Source organism: Callorhinchus milii, unplaced genomic scaffold, assembly GCF_018977255.1.
Source record: "Callorhinchus milii isolate IMCB2004 unplaced genomic scaffold, IMCB_Cmil_1.0 Scaffold1, whole genome shotgun sequence".
In the NCBI taxonomy this organism is placed as follows: Eukaryota; Metazoa; Chordata; class Chondrichthyes; order Chimaeriformes; family Callorhinchidae; genus Callorhinchus; species Callorhinchus milii.
The window spans coordinates 51,414,043-51,437,506 of NW_024704742.1; the positions used below are offsets into that span (position 1 = coordinate 51,414,043).

A 23,464-nucleotide genomic window follows, 5' to 3' on the forward strand; every position below is an offset into this window, starting at 1 on the left:
ATAGGCTCTCATAATGTCACATCAGTCGGGACCATAACATTTAATATGACTTACAAAAAGTCTGAGTTGCAGGCAAACTGCATAAATGTATAAAATCCGGTTTAATCAATCTACATTGTGCAAGCAGAATTCAATGCAGCTGGTACGTGCGCATGCGGTAGGATTGTCACTGCAGTCAGGAAGTGCGAATGCGGTGATGGCCAAATGCTCTCTCATTTGCAACTTGGCTTCATGAGTTTGGTTTTATTAGGATTCAGCAAAAGAGCTTTTAAGATGTATTTGATGAAAACAGAAGTGTTAATTGTTTATCTACCAAAATGATACGGTGTATATATTTTTTATATATATTCTATATATATATATAAAAAATATATACACTGAATCCTCTTCCTGCTCTTCTGGAAATGACACTATGCTGAAGTTAGCTATCTTTGGTGCTGTCAGCAAATCCACCTCAAACTTACCAGATCTATTTTAAGCAGATTATTAAAATGCTTGATAGATGTCTTGATAGATTTCCCATGAATTAATGCATCATGACCTGTCGCCGCATCCGCACTGACCAGCAAGCGTTGCAATTGCAGTGAATCAGGGGAAATGAAGTTCTTCTCCTCATGCGGCGATGGATGAAGACTACATATCCCGCGATTCAATGCAGCCAGTAAGTGTAGAAGTAATGGAGCGATGGTGAGTAGCATTACGAGTTAGGAGGTAATTAATGAGTAGTGCAAAGAAATCTAAGTGGTTTTCATAGGAAACTGAATTAGACTTGGGTCAATGTACAACTTGGATAATTATATGATTTATAAAGATAAGCCTTGTGCGAGTTTTACTGTATTAGTTTCTATGCACCATAACTAGACTGTTCCGTCCTTGACTGGTTCAGGTCCTACCTTTCACACCGCCTCCACTTCGTCTCTGCAAACGCTCCTTCTCCAGCCCCCGCACCATCTCGTATGGCGTTCCTCAGGGCTCTGTCCTCGGTCCCCTTCTCTTCACCCTCTACATGCTCCCCCTTGGTGAAATCGTTCACAGACATGGGTTAAATTTCCACATGTATGCGGATGACACCCAACTCTATCGCTCTGCCTCCACCCTCAACTCCAAGACCATTGGCGTCCTGACCGACTGCCTGTCCGACATCAAGTCCTGGACAAGGCGCTCTATAAATGTAACTTGTTGTCGTTGTAGACGAGGGAAGATGAGAGAAGAAAGAGAATGGGAACCTAATGAATGTCCATTGCTTTAAGAAACATTGGTAGAACAACATAATCTGCTCACTACTTAACTCTCCACACTTTAATTTCTTGGAATATTATGAGAGAAAGCCGTGCTTGGTCAAAATAATTGATTTTTGACTCTTTCAATATTTGTGTAGCTGTCTTTACTTTTTGTGTATGGTGGAAGAGGAGGAGAGAGTGCTCCACATTTCATCCAGAAGCGGAAGCCTGATGAGTACGGACAGTTTTCCCAGTTGCTCTCTCATTTGCAACTTTGCTTCATGAGTTTGGTTTTAGTAGAATCAGCAAAAGAGCTTTTAAAACGTATTTGATGAAAACTAAAGTGTTAATTGTTTATCTACCCAAAATTATATATATATAAATCCTTTTCCTGCTCTTCTGGAAATGAGAGACTTATGCTGAAGTTAGCTATCTTTGGTGCTGTCATCAAATCCACCTCAAACTTACCAGATCTATTTTAAGCAGATTATTAAAATGCTTGATAGATGTCTTTCTCATTTACAAGTGCATGGTGAGCTATAGTTCTGACAATTGGATGTCTGGTAGGATGTCTATTAGTTAGAGGCATGTTTCCCACAGAGTAGTTGTTCCAGTTGAATTCTGAGATCTCGAATTCCAGCTGAATTCATTTTCCGTTTATGCTAGAACTGACTCCTAGTTCAACCGCACAAAACTCTGTACTCCCATCACAATCTGATCCTTGCAGCTTTTTACAGAGTATTTAATACAAGTATATTTGTAGAGATTTGAGTTTTCTTTCTGTGAAGTGAATATCATTCTAAACATCATTGTAATTACTGGGATTTTAAATTCCATGCTCCACAAGTTTTCGATGGAGTATTTACTCTCACCCGATCCCTCCTAAAAAAGATAAAAACAAAGAAAAGGATTGGACTGATTTCCATTTGAGTTTATGTGAACAATTAATTGGTCTATGTGCAAGAAAGAAGACAGCTTGCACTTTTGTATATTGTGTAGAAAAAAAATTGTATCTTTACAAGTGAGTAGGATTAGGTAATGTATTTTAGACAAACTTTGCAGTCATTCATACCGTGCAATGTCTCACTAACATCTGAGGTAAATGACCACTTAATCTGGAGAATTGGTGGCCAGGACACCAACAGATCTCCTTTCGCTTTAGGTTGTATCATGTGATCTTTAAAATCCATTTGAATAGACAGATAAAACCTCGGATTAATGTCTTATGTGGAAAGTGACCCATCCAACAGTGCTTTTCTCTGTACTAGATGTACGCTGTGAGCTCAAGTTCTAACATGGAGCTTGAACCTCCTGATCAATACGTGAGCTGTGAACTGTGCCAAACCGACACTATTCTAGTTTCATGCAGTATTATGATGAATGAGTTTAATTCATGATTTCTTTGTACAGTGCAGCCCTGATGGAAGGTACTTTATCACACAAATTTGGTCATAATGGTTGCACTGTGGATCCAGTTAACTATCATGCATGCAGACAACCTATTCACTTCCTACTGGCATTTCCACTAAAATGGCCAACTTCAGAGTCATCAGGTCATCACCAAAGTTACTTTGCTTGAAGCAAGAAACTATGTCAGTGTCAAAATAACAAACAAAGTCCAGTTTTAGCTTCCACTGCTTTTTCCAGGACATCGGGTTTTCACCAGTGTTGCATACGCACCAAACAGTACATTTGGCAGTGACTTGATGATGCAGTGGTTGGCCATTTTTGTTTTAACATGGGAGTCGGCCTATGTGTGGGATGTGAACTGGCCGGCAGGTTGCATGAGGAGTGAAACTAGCTAGTATGCCTTGTTATAGCCTAGGTTAGGAATTTGTGAATTCCCAAACACTGCGTTATAATGAGGCTGTTTATGGATTGTGTCATTCTCCATCCATGCTTTTAATTGAACTATGGGCTTCTTCATTATAATCACAGGGAAACACTAGATTCTTTATTCAATTGTTATCTTAGTTCACATCTAGTAAATCTAGAAATTAGTACATCTAGAAAGGATATCACCTGCTCACTACTATTGAATACTGTATTTTCAGTGTAAGGCATATGCAGTGCAGATAAGAGCTTCTTTATAGCACAGGTTCAGTTTTAAGATGGTTGCAGTGTGGACCTCATTCACCGTGCATGCCCATAGCCATCGCCCGTGCATGCCCACAGCCATCACTCTTGCTTCCCATGTGCTGACCTGCTCTTGTACTAAAATGGTTAACTTTTGGGTCATTAGATAGTCACTGATGTTAGTTACATGATATTCGTGGACACCTGCTGATCCAGAAGTTGGCTATTTTAACTTCCCATGCATTCAAAAGGTCCAACATCCAGGTCAGCGTGCTTCTGCCAACATCACTTCTGCTTTGTGCAAACACAGCACATATGAAGCAACATTGGCAGCAAGCTGATGATCTGGAAGATGCCCTGCTTTTTTTAAAGTGGGAATTTGCCACATAGGGCAAGGAGCGAGCCAGTTGGCTGCGAGTATGTGGAGTAAAATTGCCTATCGCAGGTTGTTGCAGCATGGATTGCAATTTTCTCAATTCCAATCACTGTTATAATAGGACAATTGTTCAGTATTTCATACTTCTACCCCCCATCCCCATTACTTTTAAATAAATTTTTTTAGAAATACCATTTGACTATATATGCGCAGTCAGCTGACTCACTCCTTGTTCAGTAGCTGATTCTCACTATTTTTTTAAAAATGTATCTTCCAGGTCATCAGATTGCCACCAATGTCACTTCTTATGTGCTGTATATGCACATATTTATTTAGCATTTACAGTGAATACATATTAGCTTTCAAAGGGGAACCAGATAAATATCTAAAAAGGAGAAAACTACAGGGGTTTGGAGCAAGAGCGTGTAAATGGAACTGAAAGGATTGCGCTTAAAAGAGCCATCACAGACCATGGTGGGCTGAATGGCTGCCTTCTGTACTATAAATTTCTGTGGTTCTAACCGTTTTTGCTGGATAATTTCAGCTCATGAGATCTGCCATGATAGTTCTCTACTATTCAGTGTGTTAGCACAAGATGGCAATCTTTTTATCTCCTTTAGCTCTAGTAAAAGATTAATTCAAAAATGCCAATGTTTATTGAAATCAATGAAGCCACCCTTGCAAACAAGACATTGGTCAGCCAGCCCACAGTTGAAGATCTGAGTGGAAATCTGAATTCATTGCAGAAAAAATTGTCGGAGCCAGGAAAAGGTACCTGGGTAGGTCCACAGTTGATATTTGGATGGGAAGTTATAATAATGATGATAAATTTGCAAACCTGGGACAATTTCTACTTGGTAAATCTTTTTTTAACAAAAATTGCATTTGATATAGCATCTTATATCGTCAGAGTGTCTTGAAGAATTTCACAGGATTTTGCTGTAAAGAAGAGTGTGTATTTAGAGGTGAAATCTGGAATATAAAGATTAATTAATTAAAGAAAAACACTGAAGAGCAAATAAGATCAGAATTGTTGCTGCAAGAGTTGTAGAGGAGATTGAGAAAACTTTTTCACAGTTATAATCTGGAATGCTTTGCCACACTCTATTAAGACTGAGATTATACAATTTTAAAAGCAAATATTTGAAGAGGAAGAAAGTAGAAGGATAGGAAATTAAGATTAATTTGTTTCATTGGATAAACTAGCACCAGTTTGATGAGCAGAATGGCTGCCTTCCATGCTGTTATTTCCATTACCTACATCAGAGCTGTTTAGCAGCAGAATAGAAAATAACATCTCCAAATTGACTAGCAAAATAAAATATTCACTAAACAATGTACCAACATATTTTAAGTGCCTTTGGGTTTTATTTTAGAAATGGGGAAGATGGGAAGAAAGTACCCTAAATGGAACAGTTTTTTTATGCATTTGTTTCTCCTCCAATACTAACTAATTTAAAACCATACCTTAGTCAACCTGAGAACTTCTTGTAAAATTCTTTCCCATATCCTCTCTCCTTCCCCTCCCCATTGGCAATGTATCTCTGAGCATCTACATAGAATTGCAAAAAAAACTTGCAAAAAAATTACTCCCGTATTCTGCTCACATCTGGTGAGCTTTGAAATAACATTCACCTTTTTATATACTAGATTACCCACTGTATTCATAATGTACTTTTTTAAAACTGTTAGAATAATTAGCTTAAATTGCAAACCAATTGAAGTAATGATGCTATAAAATGTTCCTTGCTTTTTGAAAATGGCTTATGATGACCCAGTGATCCCCTCATTGTCCAGAACTGTATTCTAATGGCATTGGCAATTTACCTCCCATTCCTTGATACTTAATGTACTGTGGGCATCCAGAAAGTATTTGTGTTAATGAAGTAGCTGCTTAGCGCTTGAACTGTTTGAGGTGTTTATAATTGGTTTTGTTTCTGCTTTCCTTCGATAGCACTATGTACAGGAAACAAGATTCAACTAGGATGAAGTCTGAAGAGGAAGGGTTCTCAAATAAGAGATGCTTGGAGTGGTTCTATGAATATGCAAGTAAGTATAATACATGTTGTTTGCCTGCAGACCTGCCCAATGGATTCTTCACTCAGTAACCTGCAGAGTGAATATCCATTGTTTAATGCAATTATTGTCAGGCTCTATAAAGGAGTTGTTAGAAATTGTGATCACCTTTTTAAAAGCTATATATCTTGTTTAAAATTGACTGTTTTAGACCACATAAGAGTAAGCATTTTTAGATATGCAGAAGAATAATTTAAATTAGTGGGTTTTTTCTGTGCAAAACGATTATTTATGCTGTATTTATCAATTTATTTAGCAAACTTCTGTCTACTAATTTTAACTTCTGTCTGTGGACTCATTGTTCCCTCTCCTAGGGTAAAATTCCACAGCAGTCTTAATTGAGAAGAATATTGCAACAAAATATGTTTGTACTATACAGGTAGTGATGATGTCATAGGTCCTGAAGACATGGAGAAATTCTGTGAAGACATTGGAGTTGAACCTGAAAATGTGAGTCCTTGTGAAAGTTAAATTGAGTGAGTGATGAAATTGATTGAGAACACGTCAGTTAATGTAACATTCAAACACTTGTGCATTTTTACATACAGTGGATATGTAGTCAATGGGAAGTGGTTGTGCTTAATTAACCAATTAAAGGCGGTTAATTATAAAATTAATACATTCTTTTCATCAGTAATGACCGTCCTTTTGGTCGTCTTTCCCCTCCCCACCCTCTCTGGCTCCCAATCCCAGCTCAGGTGCCAGCCCAACACTGTTCAGTGCATTGGGAAGGGAAAGGAGCTATCTAAATGTAAACTTGTATTTACATTATTAAGGGAACTCTGTGCACCTGTTTATACATGATACATAATAGAAAACAGATTATCTTACTGGGGTCTACAACTTCTGGTTTTATTTTGAGAAATAGAGTTTAGGCTCTTAATTTGAATGTAAATTCATTTTGGCTTCTTTTTCTGATGGAGAGTCAACTGTTTCTTTTGAAAAGCATTCAATAACTTGATTTGCATTGTCCTTTACAATGAGTTTGTGTTCATGTACTTTTCTTTCAATATTGGGATTAATGCGCCAGCTTGGAGTCCTGTAGCTCAGTGGTTAGAGCACTCGCCTCGCAAGCGAGAGACCTGGATTCGATTCCCGGCCGGGCGAATCAAAGCACCTAGTTTTGTCTTTGAGATGTCTCAAAAGGCGTCACAGAATATACTGTAAAGTGAATTGATTATATTTTGTGGGCGAAACTGTATAGTATCCTCATTTTTTCTTTTTGTTAGTCAGTTTTGGCTAGTTCCCAATAGATCCTTTGAGCATTCCAATCCTTTTTTGGGGGGAAATCTTCGTCAATTTTTAAAAAATCTATTCTTAGAAAATTATCTTCAACTTTAGTTCTCAAGAAATTTGACCAGCTTGTTGACTCTGGTGTTTATTAAATTCAGTATTCTATGGAATGGAATCCATTAGTGTGGTTTTGATTTTAAAAAATATGCTTTTTGCACTACGTGAGCATCAGGTTAGGAAATGATCTAAACACAGTATTTTGTATTTCAATTGATGGAACCGTGGCTGAATTGGTATAGGTGTGAATTAGAACTATGGGCAGGAGGACGGTGTAGATGGCATACAGATGTGGAACTCTTAATTAGTTTGGATTCTCTTAAGCATGATGATGGGTTTCTGCACGTCTTGGACAGACAGCTGACCAAATGGAAATAAGATGGATTATAGAGGGTGAAAAAAACGCAACTGCTACGTATCATTATAATTTTGAATTACATTATGATATTGTATAATGATGTTTAACGTATCCTTTCTAAATCTCCACTTCATATTTTGAACTGTGGTTCTTTTTAGGTGGTGATGTTGGTTCTTGCCTGGAAGTTGGATGCTCAGAGCATGGGCTACTTTACTCTGCAAGAATGGCTGAAGGGGATGACCTTGTTACAGTATGAAATGTTTTTGATTTTGTTTAATTTACCCATCTTAGGGCTTCATTTTGCTAGGAGCAGCTAGTGTATGATTGTGCTTGTATCCCTCTGTAGATTAGTAGCATCTTTGATCCATATTTGAAAAGTATGTTTAGCCCCAAAGAAAAGCAAATGAAGCTCACCACTGTGCTCTGCACTGTTGAACTGTGTACCTTTTATACTATGTACTTGCATCTCCAGGCAAGATGCAGGACTTGTCTAAAAAACAAAGTAAAAGAATAGAACAATGATGTATCCCCTCTTTGGCATTTCCATTTCCCAGATGGCCCTCATAAGAGAAATTCTCTGGAAAAGTAGGGATTTTTATTATTAAATAACTCTAAATAAATTAATCTTTGTCAACAGATTTAATCTACTGTTTCTTTTTCTATTTTTAGATGTGATGCCACAGAGAAACTGAGAAATTCACTTGATTACATGAAATCATTGTTAAATGAGCCTACGAACTTTAAACTTATTTACAGATATGCATTTGATTTTGCACGGGTAAGTGATTCTTAATAAGCTGTTAAACAACATGCATCCCACTGGTGATGGGTGGGGGGTTGGTGGAGGGGGAATAATAATAATAATAATAATCCTTGTATTTGATATAACGCTTTTCACATCTTCTAGACGTCTCAAAGCGCTTCACAGAATGTGCTGTAAAGTGAATTGACTGTATATTTGTGGGCGAAACGCGGCAGCCAATTGCGCACAGCAATGTCCCACAAACAGTCGTGGATTGAAAATGACCAATTTATTATTGATTTGTTTTGGAGGGATTATTATTAGGCTCTGTGTGGAGTAAGGAAACTTGCCCAAGGTAACGCTCTGCCTGGAATTGAACCCAGGTGTCTCACTTGCAAGGCGAGTGCTCTAACCACTAGTGTACGTAGTTCATACAACAACAAGATTCCATTTATAGAGCGCCTTTCACGTCGGGAGGACGTCCCAAGGCGCTGTACAGTTGGGTCAGGACCCGAGCAGGGGGGAAATGGTCAGGGTGAGGGGAGGGAAGGGAGGGAGCGAGGAGGGGGTAGAGAGTCGAGAGGGGAGCTGAAGGCACGGTCAAAGAGAAAGGTCTTGAGACCGGCCTTGAAGGAGGAAAGGGAGGAGGCGGCGAAGGCACTGGGGGATAGAGTTCCAGAGCCTCGGGGCTGAGAGGCTGAAGGCCCGGCCACCGATGGTAGGGCGGTTGGGGCGGCGGATGTGGAGCAGACCGGAGCCAGAGGAACGGAGGGTACGGGCAGGTAGGTAGGGGATAGTAGGTCGGAGAGGTAGGAGGGAGCGAGGCCGTGAATGGCCTTGTAGGTGAGGATGAGGATCTTGAATTCGATCCTCTGGGGGATGGGGAGCCAGTGGAGGCGAGCGAGGGTGGGAGTGATGTGGTCCGAAGCCTGGTGCGGGACAGTACACGAGCTGCAGAGTTCTGAATGACCTGCAGCTTGTGGAGGGAGGTGCCGGGAAGGCCGGCGAGGAGAGAGTTCCCATAGTCCAGCCTTGAGGTGATAAAGGCGTGGACCAGAGTTTCAGCAGCGTGAGGGGTGAGGTAGTGCCGTAGTCTGGCGATGTTCCAGAGGTGATGGAAGGCGCGGATATGAGGGAGAAAGGACAGCTCAGGGTCGAACAGAATCCCGAGGTTCCTGACTGGCTTTGAGAGGTGGAGAGTGCAGCCTTGGATGCTGATGCTGTCAGCGCCTGAGGTGCGGAGGCGCTGACGTGAGCCAATCAGGAGGGCCTCAGTTTTACGCACGTTGAGCTGAAGAAAGTTGTCTCTCGTCCAGGACTCGATGTCGGACAGGCAGCTGTCAGGACATCGGTGGTCGTGGAGTTGAGGGTAGAGGAGGAAAGGTAGAGTTGGGTGTCATCCGCATACATGTGGAAGTTAACCCCATGTCTGCGGATGATGTCACCAAGGGGGAGCATATAGAGGGTGAAGAGGAGGGGACCGAGGACAGAGCCCTGAGGGACACCGCACGAGACAGTGCGGGGGCCGGAGGAAAAACCATTCATGGAAACAAAGTGATGAGAGGTACGCCCTAAACCACTCAAGGACAGGGCCTTGAAGGTTGAGGTGGGAGGACAAGCGGTGGAGGAGGATAGAGTGGTCGACCGAATCGAATGCTGCCGATAGGTCGAGGAGGACGAGGAGGCAGAGGGAGCCCTGGTCACAGATGGTCAGGATGTCATTGGTGACCTTGACCAGGGCAGTTTCTGTGCTATGGGCAGCACGGAAACCCGACTGAAGGGGTTCGAATAATGAATGGGTGGAGAGGAAAGAGCGCAGTTGGGAGGCGACAACTCGTTCCAGGACCTTGGACAGGAAGGGGAGGTTGGAGATGGGCCGGTAGCTTGATAGCTGCGACGCATCAAGGGAGGGTTTTTTCAAGGTGGGAGTGATGGTGGCAGTTTTTAAGGGAATGGGAACAGAGCCAGAGGAGAGGGACAGGTTGACGATGTCTGTGATATGTGGGGCAAGGAGGTGGAGCTGGGAGATAAGGAGTGGAGTGGGGATGGGGTCAAGGGAGCAGGTGGTGGGTTTCAGGGATAGGATGAGTTTGGTGACAGAGGGTGGGGAAACGGGTACGAAAGTGTGTAGGGGAGGATGGGTAGGAGTCGGAGTGTGGGAGGGAGAGGGTGGGGGATGGGTGGATGTTGGAGGGGAAGTGACCGCGGAGCGAATTCCCTTGATTTTGGATTCAAGGAAATCCAGCATCTCCTCGCAGTGAAGGTTGGAGGAGATGACCTGCGCGGGGTGGCGGGGGGGACGGAGGAGTCGGGATGTGGTAGAAAACAGTAGCCTGGGGTTGTTCTTCGCCTCCAGGATTATCCTGGAGTAGAAGGACGATTTGGCCGAGGCTAGAGTGGAGCGGTAGATTTTGAGGAGGTCCAGCCAGATTTGTCGGTGGACCGTTAGGCCAGATTTGACCAGGTGCGTTCAGCGGCCCGCACCTGGCTTTTCAGTGAGCGGAGGTGGGTGGTGAACCAGGGGGAGGAGCGAGAGTAGGAGACAGTACGGGAGGTGATGGGGGCAAGAGTATCAAGTGTGGAGGAGAGGGTGTTGTGGAGGAGGCTGAGAGGAGAAGAGGGGTCAGTGAGGGTTGAAGGCCAGAGGGAGAGGAGTTCAGAGGACTCCAAGGCAGCGGTTAGGGATTGTGGGGGTAACTTCTTCCAGGGGCGGTCGAAGATGGTGGTGGGTCTGGTGGAGGTGGGGAGGGGGGTGGAGGTGGTGAAGGAGATGAAATGGTGGTCGGAGACGGCCTTGTCGGTGATAGTGACATCCGAGACACTGAGGCCCCGGGTGATCACCAAATCGAGTGAGTGGCCGTGACTGTGAGTGGGGGAGTTGATGTGGAGGGAGAGGTTGAGCGAGGAGAGCAGGGAAGAGAAGTCTGAGGAGATGGAGCAGGAGGGGGTGAAGTGCAGATTAAAGTCGCCCAGGATGATGAGAAACAAGCCAAACAAGAACCATAAATATGTACAATTTTTAGTAGTTTAATTTGGAAAAATATTCTAAACAGGAAGCCATTAAATTATTAAGCAATTTAAAATAATCTTTTCAAGGTTATTTTAAAAAGGTGAGAGGAATGAACTTATTTTATCACCACTCCCTTTTGGTCAATAGAAAAGGTTTCCTGTGATAATTCATTTAATTGGAATGCTTCACCAAATTGAAATCAATAAACTTAATTAATTATGCTATTTTAATGTAAAAAAAATCCTATTTTAATGTTCATTTACAAGTCTAGAATAATTAGTAGATTATCTTTTAACTTTATAAATTTACACTTTTTTTATGACAGTGTATTTGATTGCTGAGGGCACTAGATTGGTTAATGCTGAGATGCATAAAATTGTTTCTTGAACTGTATTGGTTTTAGGGAGATAGCAAACTGAAACTGAGCACTTACTATTGGGAAGTAGGGAAACATTGATCAGTTATGACAGCTATTCTTGTGTACCTTTGAGTTCCGGTAGCTAAAATTCACAATTCTATATGCTTCTTGTGACTATTTTCTTGTCTGCTGCTTGCACATCAGGCTTTCTAAAGGCTATTTTTCTCAACAGGAAAAGGACCAGCGTAGTTTAGAGATTAACACTGCCAAATGTATGCTGGGACTGCTGCTAGGAAAAACTTGGCCTCTCTTTCATGCTTTTCATCAGTTCCTCGAGGTATTCAGAATATTAATCTTTTCCACTAGCTAGTTGTAGCTATGTAATTATGCCAATGTTACTCATGAATTAAATTTCTATGTGAAAGTATTTTCCATCTGCACCCAGTTCAAAATGTGTTATGTGCCTGTAAATGCTTAGTGATTCTTTAATCATTGCACCACACCAGGTGCAATATCAACTGACATTGATGAAATGAACATAACATGAATTTTCCCTAATACAATGAATGTGCCCCAGCAAGTTAGGTGCAGTGCAAAATGCAGTGACTTACATTTTCACAATGGCTGAAAGAAAGTACACCTCTGCTTCAATTTTGTTTTTATCAGAATCCACTTTGTGACGTGATTCTATAGGGTTTTACATTATGTTCTATACAGCAATCCAAGTACAAAGTGATCAATAAGGACCAGTGGTGCAACGTACTCGAGTTTAGCAGAACAATTAACCTTGATCTTAGCAACTATGATGAAGATGGGGCCTGTAAGTATATCAGTTATGCATTTTTAACAATAAGTTGATTGTTTATATGTCTATTTTCCCCTTATGTATTGACCAGAGGATCTATGGTTGTGAACATAAGCAGGGGACTGACCAACTTTTATCAATGTTGCAAAGAAGAACTGGCAGGGGTGACTCTCTACCCTAAGATTTTGTTTTCCCCCTATTTTCCTGCAGTGCTTAATATTGCACCTATGACATCAAAAACACCTCAAAGTACTTTAAAAATAATTACTATAAAACGATAGCCAGTGTGCATCAAGATCTCGTAAACAGCCATGGCACAATTGTGTCAACCTGGCAGTGGGTAGCAGCACTCTTGCCTCTAAGTCAAAAAATTCAGTCCCAAAAGACACTGTAAGCAAAAGTTGTTATCCACCAAATTATGTTATTGATACATAAGAACATAAGAAATAGAAGCAGGAGTAGGCCAATCGGCCCCTTGAGCCTTCCCCGCCATTTAATAAGATCATGGCTGATCTAACCTAACTCCATTTACCTGCCCTATCCCCATATTCCCTTAATCCCTTTAGTTTTCAAAAATCTATCGATCTCAGTCTTGAATATGTTGAATGACTGAGCATCCACAGCCTTCTGGGGTAGAGAATATCATAAATTGATACAGATCTAAAATCAAGCTAGATGCCTCTGATATCTTCCAATCAATATCCTCAAGGTTTCCTCCTTACTTTGAGCTATAATACCATACAATACCATCATCATCAATGTCCCACAAAATTAGCCTAGTGTCCAAGATGGTGAATGTATCACACGGGTGAGGCTGCCAACCAAACATCTAGAAACCAAAGCACTGCAAGACAACCAGAAATGCCTAAAATAGGTCCCACTTGATGCCATCCAACACATTATTGATGAATGCATTGTATTTTTGATGAATTCATTGCACTATGATTGCATTATTGATTAATACATTGTACTTGTAAGTGTATTTCGCTTACACACTGACCTTTGGGACTGCACTGAGAATGGGAGGAGAATGAGTGACAGTGAACAATCTTGCCTCAGCCCTTTTTTGAGTTAACCTATCAATCTTTACGTGGAACTGTGAACTGAAATGCACACCCTGGATTAATTCCAAGATTTGGCCATGTACTTGTAGCTTTCAGTTTCTTCAAGATGGTTGAGCCACTAGGTTGCAAGCCTTACAAAAATCAATGTGTGCAATGTAAGTGGATATTCCCATGAGCCTTAAGACATTCTGCAAATTCATATAAACCCACATCTGCTCCACGCAATCCACACGAGAATGGAATCTATCTTAATCCTTCCAGGTTACATCTCTACCCCACAAAATACAGTCAATCCACTTTACAATATATTCTATGAAGCACTTTGAGACACAATAAGGCTCTATATCAAAAGAGAGGATTATTATTATTATACACTTTGATCACCCAAAGCACCAAGTTAAGTGCCACTAAAATCACAGATTCCTCAGTAGTTTGGGGTTTTGCCAAGACTACCTTCTTAAGTGTAGGTACGACAATTTCACTCTGGAACGTTGTTTGTGCTTCAGACAGAATCTTATCCACCATTCTGGGAAAGGTAGCTCCTAGATGAGTCTGGTTCTCAGGCACTTTCTGATAAGGATCTTAGAAAAAGATTTCCTTTTAAAGAAACTTTTACAGGTTCAGTTTTTCGAATTAAAGCTCAGCATTGCTGGATGGCCTGGAGCTTGATGACTTGTGAAGGCACTAGTTACGGTTGGTGGGGGAGGGAAGAGACGAATGGTGGTGTCTATGACATTTATACTACCTGTCCTGAAAGTTTAATGTTTCAAAGCAAATATGAAAAACTTGGGAAGGAGGGGTAGAGAATGATGTTGTAATCTGTACCATTTACTTTTCATTACAAGCATGAAATTGGTCATAACATTGTAAATTCATGGTTGATGTGGCTATCAGGCAATCGTTGTGTACAGAATGACTGCAGTTTTCTTTTTGGAAAGACTCAAAATAAAATCTGAATTGATGATGTTTAGAAAAATGATCCAGTTGGAAGGTTTTCCGATAGAACATCATAGGGAACAGCCTTTAAATATTCTGTCATTTGCGCCCCCCTGCTCCGCCATGCTCCTGATCCCTGACTGTTCAGTGCCAGTGACGTGAAAAGCATTTTACAAATGTAATTTTGTTGTTGTTTTTGTCATTCCCTGCCCTTTGAGGCTTTGCATTTCTATAATGTATTTACAGTATAGAACTAATTTTAACAGCCATAATTTTGACCATAGGACATTGTGTGAAGGTTGAGATGATGAGGCTTCTTGAAGGCTAAAACATGGATAGATAGAGCAGCTTTAAAGGTGTATTGTTCTGTCGTGTGAGCCTAAAGCATTTATTACACCACCAATCATTACAATTCTGATACTTTTCTTTCAGGGCCAGTCTTATTGGATGAATTTGTGGAATGGTTTAAAGAAAGACCGATGTCTTAGCACTTTTGATTTGAAGGCAACAAACAGCCCAACTTCCATATTCAACATTAGCCATAAGACCTAAGAAAACAATTTTGGAATGCAGTTTTTGTTTTTGTGTTCCCCTTAAAGAAATTCCCACTTGCTGGAAGCATCACCATCAACAAGCATTGTGCAACCAAGCACAAATCTGGTGTTCTACCTTCTCCTCTGAGCTGCTTTTACATTTTGTAATCAGACTACAACTATGGTACTGCTGACCACACTGTGATATCTTGCTGATGACATTGTGTATTCTGTGTTGTAAGCTGCTTCATGACAGGAACCTCATTTTGCAGAAGGGTTGTGAATTTCACTGAAAATTGTATTAAATGGTTAAAATCTTAGATGAATATTCATTTGTTAAAAGACTTATTTAATTTATTCAGTGCACACCAGTAGAACTGTATAGTGCAACTTTATCTGATCAGATTCATGACTAGAATTGTTTTGGAAGCTTAGGTTGTTAGACAACAATGTGACTGACTTTGTTTGACTGCACCCAGCTGAAGGTCAATATTGCTGAGTTTGTTGAGCCTAACCTTTTGCCTTGTATTTCCTGGCTAATAGGCTGGGTGTTTATTTATATATTTGTTCATATAACTCATTTGCCTCAATAGTTTAAAAATGTCCTTTCAATGGGCACATGAGCTTAATTATGATGCTACCAAGTTTACCCATTTTAAAGTCACTGTTTGCCAGATGTGCAGATCAGCTTCTATTCCTGTCTTTAGTATCTTGCAAGATTTCTTGAATGATTTAATTCAAGAAATGTTCTTTTTCCTTTTGGTTCAGAATGAATAAGTGCATCACTGCATTAACTATTGTAATAGCACTTTCTGAAAAGTGCTGATCATTAATTCGATTTTGTTTTTCAACCAAGCCTATGTTTTTTTTAAATGGGGTTCACGTCACAAAAGTCACTTTCTGGTTGGGGTTTAACACATTAATTTGAGATCAATGCCAACAGTACCACAATGTGATGAGAATGTCCTAAAGCTACCTTTTTGATCAAGTAATGAAAGGTAAATGATGTACATGAGAAGCAATGTTTTTTTGGAATTGCATTTTTCTGTTGCCTTAGACAACTTCCACCAAAGACTACAGTTGCTGCCTATCTAACCCATAGATCCTAGTAGGGTTTGACCACCTTTTAGTATATTGCACCTGTGCCAACAGATATGCCGTAGTACTTGCTCTATGTTAGCATGATTTGAAAAATCCCACAAACCTGGGAAGTGATGACACTTTTTGTTCTATAAAATGGGACGAAGCATAGGTGGGATGAATTAGGAACTGTGTAACCTTACGGTGTGATCAATAATGTAAGATGTTCCAAAACTGTTTTTGTGCCACAAGCATATACGTGGTTACCTGTGTAAGAAATATCTATATATCCTATCTTTCTATAACTGAAATGCAGATGGGATTCTCCTTAAAAATAATGTTGGCTTCAAAGTATTTGTCCACTTCAGCATCAAATAGTTCCATTTATTGCACAATATTTAAATGGGAAGAATCTTGTTTAAATGCCTGTTATACAGACAATGCCATACCATCTAATTTCCAATTCAAAATCTGCATGGAGGTGGAACTTGCACAGGACTGTATAGTTTTTACTTAAAGAAAAAAGGCATTGTGAGCTATTTTCCCTTCTCCTTGATTGCATTTTGTATTCGTGAACATTTGGATGGCCTCTTCTATGACAGCACAACTGACTAAAAGCGCAGTGTTGTGTGGTTGCCTAGGTTTGATCTTTAAGAAGAAACTTAACCAATGCTAGGAAATCAGTTCTAGTCATTCGGCGATTTTATCCTAGATCTTGGACATCCTTTTATTAATTTTAAAATGTTGAAATGCTGTACATCATTGGGCCCTATATCTGCTATGTTTTTGATGCTATTAACCTAAATAGATCAGGTATGGAGCAGGTATTGTTGGCTTTTTTTTAAAAAAAAGCTCTTTTGCATTCAATTCCTGCGATTATGGAAATATCAGCAATTAGTGTTATGTAAAATGTTGCAAGGTTGTGCCGGTGATGAAGTTGTACATGATAGGCCTCCTGTTTTATCATTTGTTATTGTGCTTACACTTTGATGACCTGACTTTCTGATTTCTTAAAGTAGATCAAGTACAGCTAATTGTTATTTTTTGTGTCAACCTGCATGGTTATGACATTTGCACAATGAGAAGTACTTGTGGAAACAGTTAACTTAAATCTCAAATTATAGCACTTTTTATGAACATTTATTTTTGTCTGGCTCCAGTTTTCAGTCCTGAGTCTTGCAAGCCTACCAGAACAAAACATTCATTCACTGAAAACTACATAATTGCAGCATGGAATATTCCATGCATTACATCTAATTGGGAGATTTTTACAAGCCTGTTATTGAACACAAGTACCAAGGTAATTGCTATATTTTTTGAATATGCCAACTGTAATTCGGATTTCGCTAATTCAATCACTATGAATACCAGCGTGACAACCTTAAAACCATGTCCGGATCTTACCAGCTGCTATGAATTTTGTGTTTTGTCCGATATTCCATTTTTTCTGCTTTTAAAACAGGCAATCAGATGTATGGAAATGTCAAGTCTTGTCTTGTACATGAAGAATTCTTCAGTCCAAAACTTTCAAATGTTTTTGACAACCTTTGATATTATGTTAATAACCATGTAGGTACAGAATACAGTGAGTTTGCACTTTATGGGAACATCAAGAGTCTTCAGGAATGAGAATCTTAAACTCCTAAGTCTAAATACACATAATAGGTTTCATATTTTCCCAGTATCCAATTTCATTGACCTGCGATATAAGCTATTTTAAATAAACTGCTCACAAATGAAAATATCGCAGCAGGTTATGGTTCAAGAAGTGGTTCAAGGCTACATTTCTAAATGTGGGCTACAATTGTATATGTGTGGCTAGTTCTTAATATCCATTGCCATATGATACATGACTTAGTTTCTTCAGAGACCAGAGTCAGAATACCATCTGTAAAATCTCCCCACATTACAACTGTATGGCTCCCAAAAGCTGCCTTGTATGTGATCATTCTAAGAGTACAATAAATTTCAAATTATGAAACTAATCAACTTAAAATGTGTAAATCAACAGTTAATAACATTAGTTTTAAGTACATTTGCCAAAGGGGATTTTGCAACATTAGCCATTTATTTAGAAAAATGATTAACTGCTGCTTTTACCAAGCTTATTTTTGTACACTTACTGTGCTGTTACTGTATATATTTTTTTAGTTTCTGAAATTTGTGTTGGGTTCAGTTCCTTAGTATGATGGAATAATGATTGTCAGCTTGCTTAAAGTATCCAGTAAAATGGATGCACTGCCTAGTCCTAAAAATCAATGTAAAGCACGTCTTATGCACAATGAAACAGCTGTTCAGATCAGTAAGTGGTGATCCCACTCCAATGTTTTGTAGTAAGAAAGTCTTCCTTATTCAGATTGCTACTGTAAAGTGTGTACACTGGTTTCAAATGTTTAAGCTTGTTTTCCAATTTATTTATCAGCACACAGAATCGTGTATTGCAAGTCATTAAATAGTGGTGATTAAATTGAACACTGACTCAGTTGTCTTGTTTTAAATCTTTTGTTAACTTTGCTTAATTTTAAAAATGTGTATATATAGAAAATATTGTTTCCATCAGTGAACTGCCACAATCTGCACATTTTTCTGAAGAAATTAGTTAAACTGTATAACCTGATCCTTCAAATGCTTAACAACCATTAACCTCTAGGAATATTTTCAGGAAGGGCAGAATTCATTTTTTTCATAATTTTATGATGATGACTTCTTTTGTAAATTTTACATTTTATGGAAGGGCAAAGTAAGTTTACCTGCATTTCTTTCTAATTCTGTCAACTTCCATAGGTAAAAATTGTATCTATCCCCCTTTCCACAATGGAATTGGAAGAATTGCATGAAGAAATTAATTCCTCTAAAATGAGGTAATCTATTTATTCTTTCTTTTCTGCCATCCCTCTTCTTCAAGCTCTCTTTGAGGCATGATATCCTTACTGCTTGGTCACTACTCGGCTTTTCCTGTTGCACAACTGAGGAAACTAATTAGCTTTGATTGGGATTCGGTCCTTCTCCCCATTCACCCCACCCTTTTTTGAAATTCTCTTAACAACCTTTAAGAAATTTGTGCTGTTTTCAACACCTTGAAATGTTGCCTGACTCAACACCACTAAATGCTTGAATTTATCATTTTATTTTCTTGTCTGTGGATCAATGATTGTACAACGCCCTAAGTGTGGTCCGTGAAGTCAGTTGCAGTCTGCTGTAAGCTTCAGTCTCCGAAAATAACCTTGGCCTTGGTACAGGTAGATTCCTCATTTCACCACAGTAAGAATCAGTATTAAGTGTTAGATTGGAGAATGTATCCAGGTGTCTCGGTGGGAATCATAAACAAATAACATTTGGGTGAAGTGGGTTCAAGCCCTGTGTTGAAAAGTGAGTTCATAGTCTAATAGGGGGAGTGCCCTGTAGGGGGCTCCACCACTGGTAAGCACTCTGAGACGCTACCTTGTGTGGAGGGCGCTATATAAGTGCAAGTTGTTGCTGTTGCTGCAACAAGTATTATCTTTTGGATGAGATGTTGAAACAATGATCTCAGCTGCTGGTATCCAGTTAAAAGAACCCCCATGACTATTCAAAATGAAGAAGCTTTTCCCTGTTTCCTGAGTAACAATAGTTCAGGTTAAATGGTCGTTCAGTTGTTTATGGGATCTTGCTACCCTAAATAACTAGAAACCCAGTCGCCATGCAATATATCAAATGCAAGGATTATAATTATTATTATATCTTATGAAGTGCTTTGAGATGTTTTCATATAGGACTCTACAAAAGCCATTTTTTTTCTCACTTCCTCTGGTTTAAATTACTGCTTATATGTTAAGGCACTATACCTCATCAGGAGTCAGCACCATACAGGTAGGTAAAGTTTCTTTTTAAATGTTGGAGAACAATGAGCTTGCTATCCTAATGACACATACAATTATGAATATTTGTTGCACATGATCCAACAACTAGCAAATATAAAGAAAAACTGCTTATGCTGAGTTATTAACACAATATATTTATTAAACAAAACTTAGTGTAGCACATAATGCTTGGCAACAATACTTCAAGTTTGTAAACAATACATGGATTAAAAAAGGCTTTCCTTGTCCTAGTACTGTAGTACAATGAAAGTTGTTTCAACAGGAGGATGACTGTAGAATACACCTGTTACATTCTTCCCATATTGTGAGAGTTGCCCTTTAAGAATAACCTATGAAACCATAGAAATTCACAGCACAGAAGGCCATTCAACCCACTGCGCTGGTGTGAAAGTTCAGTTCCATTTGCTTGCCTTTCTCCAATAGAATTGACAAGAGTGCTCAGGGTGATAAAGAATAAATGTACTGCCCAGCTATCAAACCAGCAGCGTGATACTGGTAGTTCTTTTATTCTGCTTTGTGAATCATTGGTTTCTCTTCATTGTTGTCAAATTACCATTGGTAGATACCTCAAGGTCCTTTGGTGTTCTTATATCAGTTTTGTGTGTCAGACAATCACTTTTCCAAAGTATCTTGTCTGATTTATCATTCATTTTAATTGCAATAGGAAAAGAAATCTAAAATGAATCAGTTAGGTATTAAAAAAANCACTGAAGTATCTCCAAAATTAATTTGATAAATGTATTGTAAATCTTACACATCTTGGGAAAACTGGTAAATGCTCAAAGTCCAATTATTCAGGCATCTCCAAGGCATAGTCATTTGTACAAACCAACCCTGCCTCTACTTTTGTCCACATTAACTCAATTCTTAAAAAGCAAAGTAAATGCATTACTTCATGCAAAATTAAAGTACATATAGTAAATATAAATACTGTTAATATATTTTAAATATATATGCTAATGAAGGCTATGTCGATATTGCACCTCAAAAATAATTTCCAATGAGCTTTGGTTAAATATAAAGAAAGCTTTACAGGTTATTACATAAGATTGCACGATCATGCTTCTGACCTCTGACTACACACAAAAGTTCTTAAATGCCAAATTGACAGCAATACATGGGAAAACGTTGTTTAATAGTAGTGCTAGTTACGATTAGGCAAGTTATTCCTGCATCCCAGCCATTAAAATACACAAACATTTAATTTTCCCTTTCACAAATCGCAATTTTCATACTGCATAATAATACTATATGTCTCGCTTATATATTATTTAAAGCCATGCTATGGATTACATCTAATCCCACAATTACTTCCTTTCTATTGTTTTCATTATTAAATGTGTTATTTCACATCGAGAAATCTGAACTTTAGTTCAAACATAGCTTATTTAATGCAGTGAATGACCATTCTGGACGGGTAGGCCTTAACTGCGCCAAAAATGGCTATTTTTAAAACATTTTTCCAAAGGCTTCTTTTAAAATGCTCTCAAAACATGGAACAATGTATACCAATTCCTGAATGGCATAGCTATGTCTTTTCGTTATGTATTTAAATGCCCTGTTTAAATATTACATAGCATGAGTTTTGAAAACATAACCAATGAACAGTTAATGCTAAAATGTAGTCTTCCCTAAAACATTAATCAGAATAAAGTCTTCAGCAAGACAAAATAATAATACTCTAGTTTTCAAAAATAAAACATGCAGACATATTTGAACTACTTGCAAAATTAAAGCTATACAGTCAAAGTAACTTTTTCAGTTCAAATCAAACATGACGCAAGTTTATATTAAGTAAATAAATGCAATAAATGCAAAAAATGTTTAGTGGCAGTGTGTTAACAATGGGGTAAATATTAGGTAGCACTGGCGACAAAATGAACATGAGGACTAGAAAAGAACAGAAATCATATTGCAAGTCGGATGCCCTGCTGCAATGTACAATTACTTTTTTTAAAAAACTGATTTGGCACATAGCATCACTAAAAACTTGCATTAATATATGCACTTAATAAATGCATTACTCATTTTCCATATACTAAAACATGAATTGTTAGAAAAATTCACAGAAAACATTTGAATGTTCTCCAGTCTCCACTTAATTGTATTTTTTTCCCCCTAGATTTTCATGACAAATTACAATTCGATCTGAAGTGAGTTGTACAGTTTTGGTTACATTTAAATTTTCTTTCAACTTGTTTATTAGGTTTACTTTGTGGCTTATTCCAAACACACAATTGCCATACAATGCAACATAAAGAGAAATGCGTTACCCCAACTTTCCTACGCGTTTCAAAAAAAATTCAGTTTGGAGCTAACTGCCCAAAATGTCACTTCTTAAAATATAAGTCATACCTGCAGAATTTTTAATTGTCCCTTTTATGGTGTTAATCCCACCTCCTTATACCGTAATAACTAACATTTAGAACATTTAACTGGTGGTAATAACCCTTGCATTTTATATTGCGCCTTATGTTTTCAAGACGTCTCAAAGTGCATCACAGAATGTACTGCAAAAGTGAATTCACTATATCTTATGGGCAAAATGACTGATTCGTGACTGGGGTCTAAATGTCCACCCAGTGGAGAGGAATAAAATTACAATGGGAGGGAGAATCTTATTAATAAAACCATATAGGAAAAACACTGTTTATTCATCATTTCAAATCCATACTCTATTGCACAAGTCCAAATACCTGACAATGGCAGAGACTGATTTCTGGATAAATATCAACTATTGGGGGAAAAAACATCCATCTGCTAAAATTAAAATTCATGTTATTTGTAGTTTCAAATATAATCTTAACATTGCAAAAATTAATAAAACAAAGTCCCATTGTGTAACTATTGCATACTGCTAAAGTATTTGGCAATGTGAAATGGGAAGTCCCAATCACTTAAGGTTTTAGACGAGATGGAACAAAAATCCAATTATTACTACCAAAAGGTTGTTGCGGTACAGACAGCGCTCTCATTGCCATTTACCCTGCTATCTGGTAACAGGAATCAGCTGCTTATGGCAGGATCACAATCTCATGGCATCAGAATGTCACTTAACTTGAATACCTGGTTTGCTTTGACCGCAATACAGACAGCATTTTAAGCATTATCGTATGGAGGATGGGTGGTGGGGGAGGGTGTGGCACTATGTATTTAATGGCTGTCTGAACAGTTTGTGGTACATTTTCCCAGCAGAAAATAACTAGATTTATGTTGCATGAAGGCAGCAGTCACCTCTAGCATTGCGTGTGAACGACAGGTTGTGTTACCTCATTTGGAAGTAGCTGCCTCTGGTTTCCACAAAAGTACAGGTTCATAATATGGAACTGACACTGATCAGCTGTATTGTGGCATTGGATTACCAATTCTCAGTTTATCAGATGCCTAGTGTTTAACCACATACGCAGTGGTTGAGGCTTCAGCCACCATACTCTTGGTCTCTTCTTCCAAACTACTTTGCCTTGCTGTCTCTCTCCTTCCCTCGCCTTCAAAAATCTCCTGAATTCTCTCTCTGACTGGTCAGTACTTGGTAAGAACTGGATTTGTTAAATTCCATTTTTCTAAATGGGAAAATCGTTAAAACACATTGAGAAGCAGAGGGCAGAGGGGTAAATAAAAATAATCCTTGCATTTGATATTGCGCCTTTCATGAGGGGAAGAGACTCAAAGCACTTCACAGG

General features: G+C 38.9%; 1 protein-coding gene across 5 annotated transcripts in view; it reads left to right on the top strand.

Moving 5' to 3' along the window:
- dcun1d4 (DCN1, defective in cullin neddylation 1, domain containing 4 (S. cerevisiae)) overlaps positions 1-18,391 on the top strand; it is a 39,992-nt gene extending 21,601 nt beyond the window's left edge. For 3 of the 5 annotated variants that reach the window (XM_007892736.2, XM_007892738.2, XM_042341853.1), the window contains 7 exons: positions 5,627-5,721; positions 6,128-6,198; positions 7,555-7,646; positions 8,066-8,174; positions 11,739-11,843; positions 12,224-12,326; positions 14,744-18,391. In XM_007892736.2, the coding sequence (XP_007890927.1) occupies positions 5,627-5,721; positions 6,128-6,198; positions 7,555-7,646; positions 8,066-8,174; positions 11,739-11,843; positions 12,224-12,326; positions 14,744-14,799 (631 nt within the window). In that variant the 3' untranslated portion in view covers positions 14,800-18,391. Of the gene's footprint in view, positions 1-4,234; positions 4,452-5,626; positions 5,722-6,127; positions 6,199-7,554; positions 7,647-8,065; positions 8,175-11,738; positions 11,844-12,223; positions 12,327-14,743 lie in introns of those variants that run through there. The other 2 variants (XM_042341849.1, XM_007892737.2) reach the window with 2 other exon arrangements.
- Positions 18,392-23,464: the final 5,073 nt, after the last annotated feature.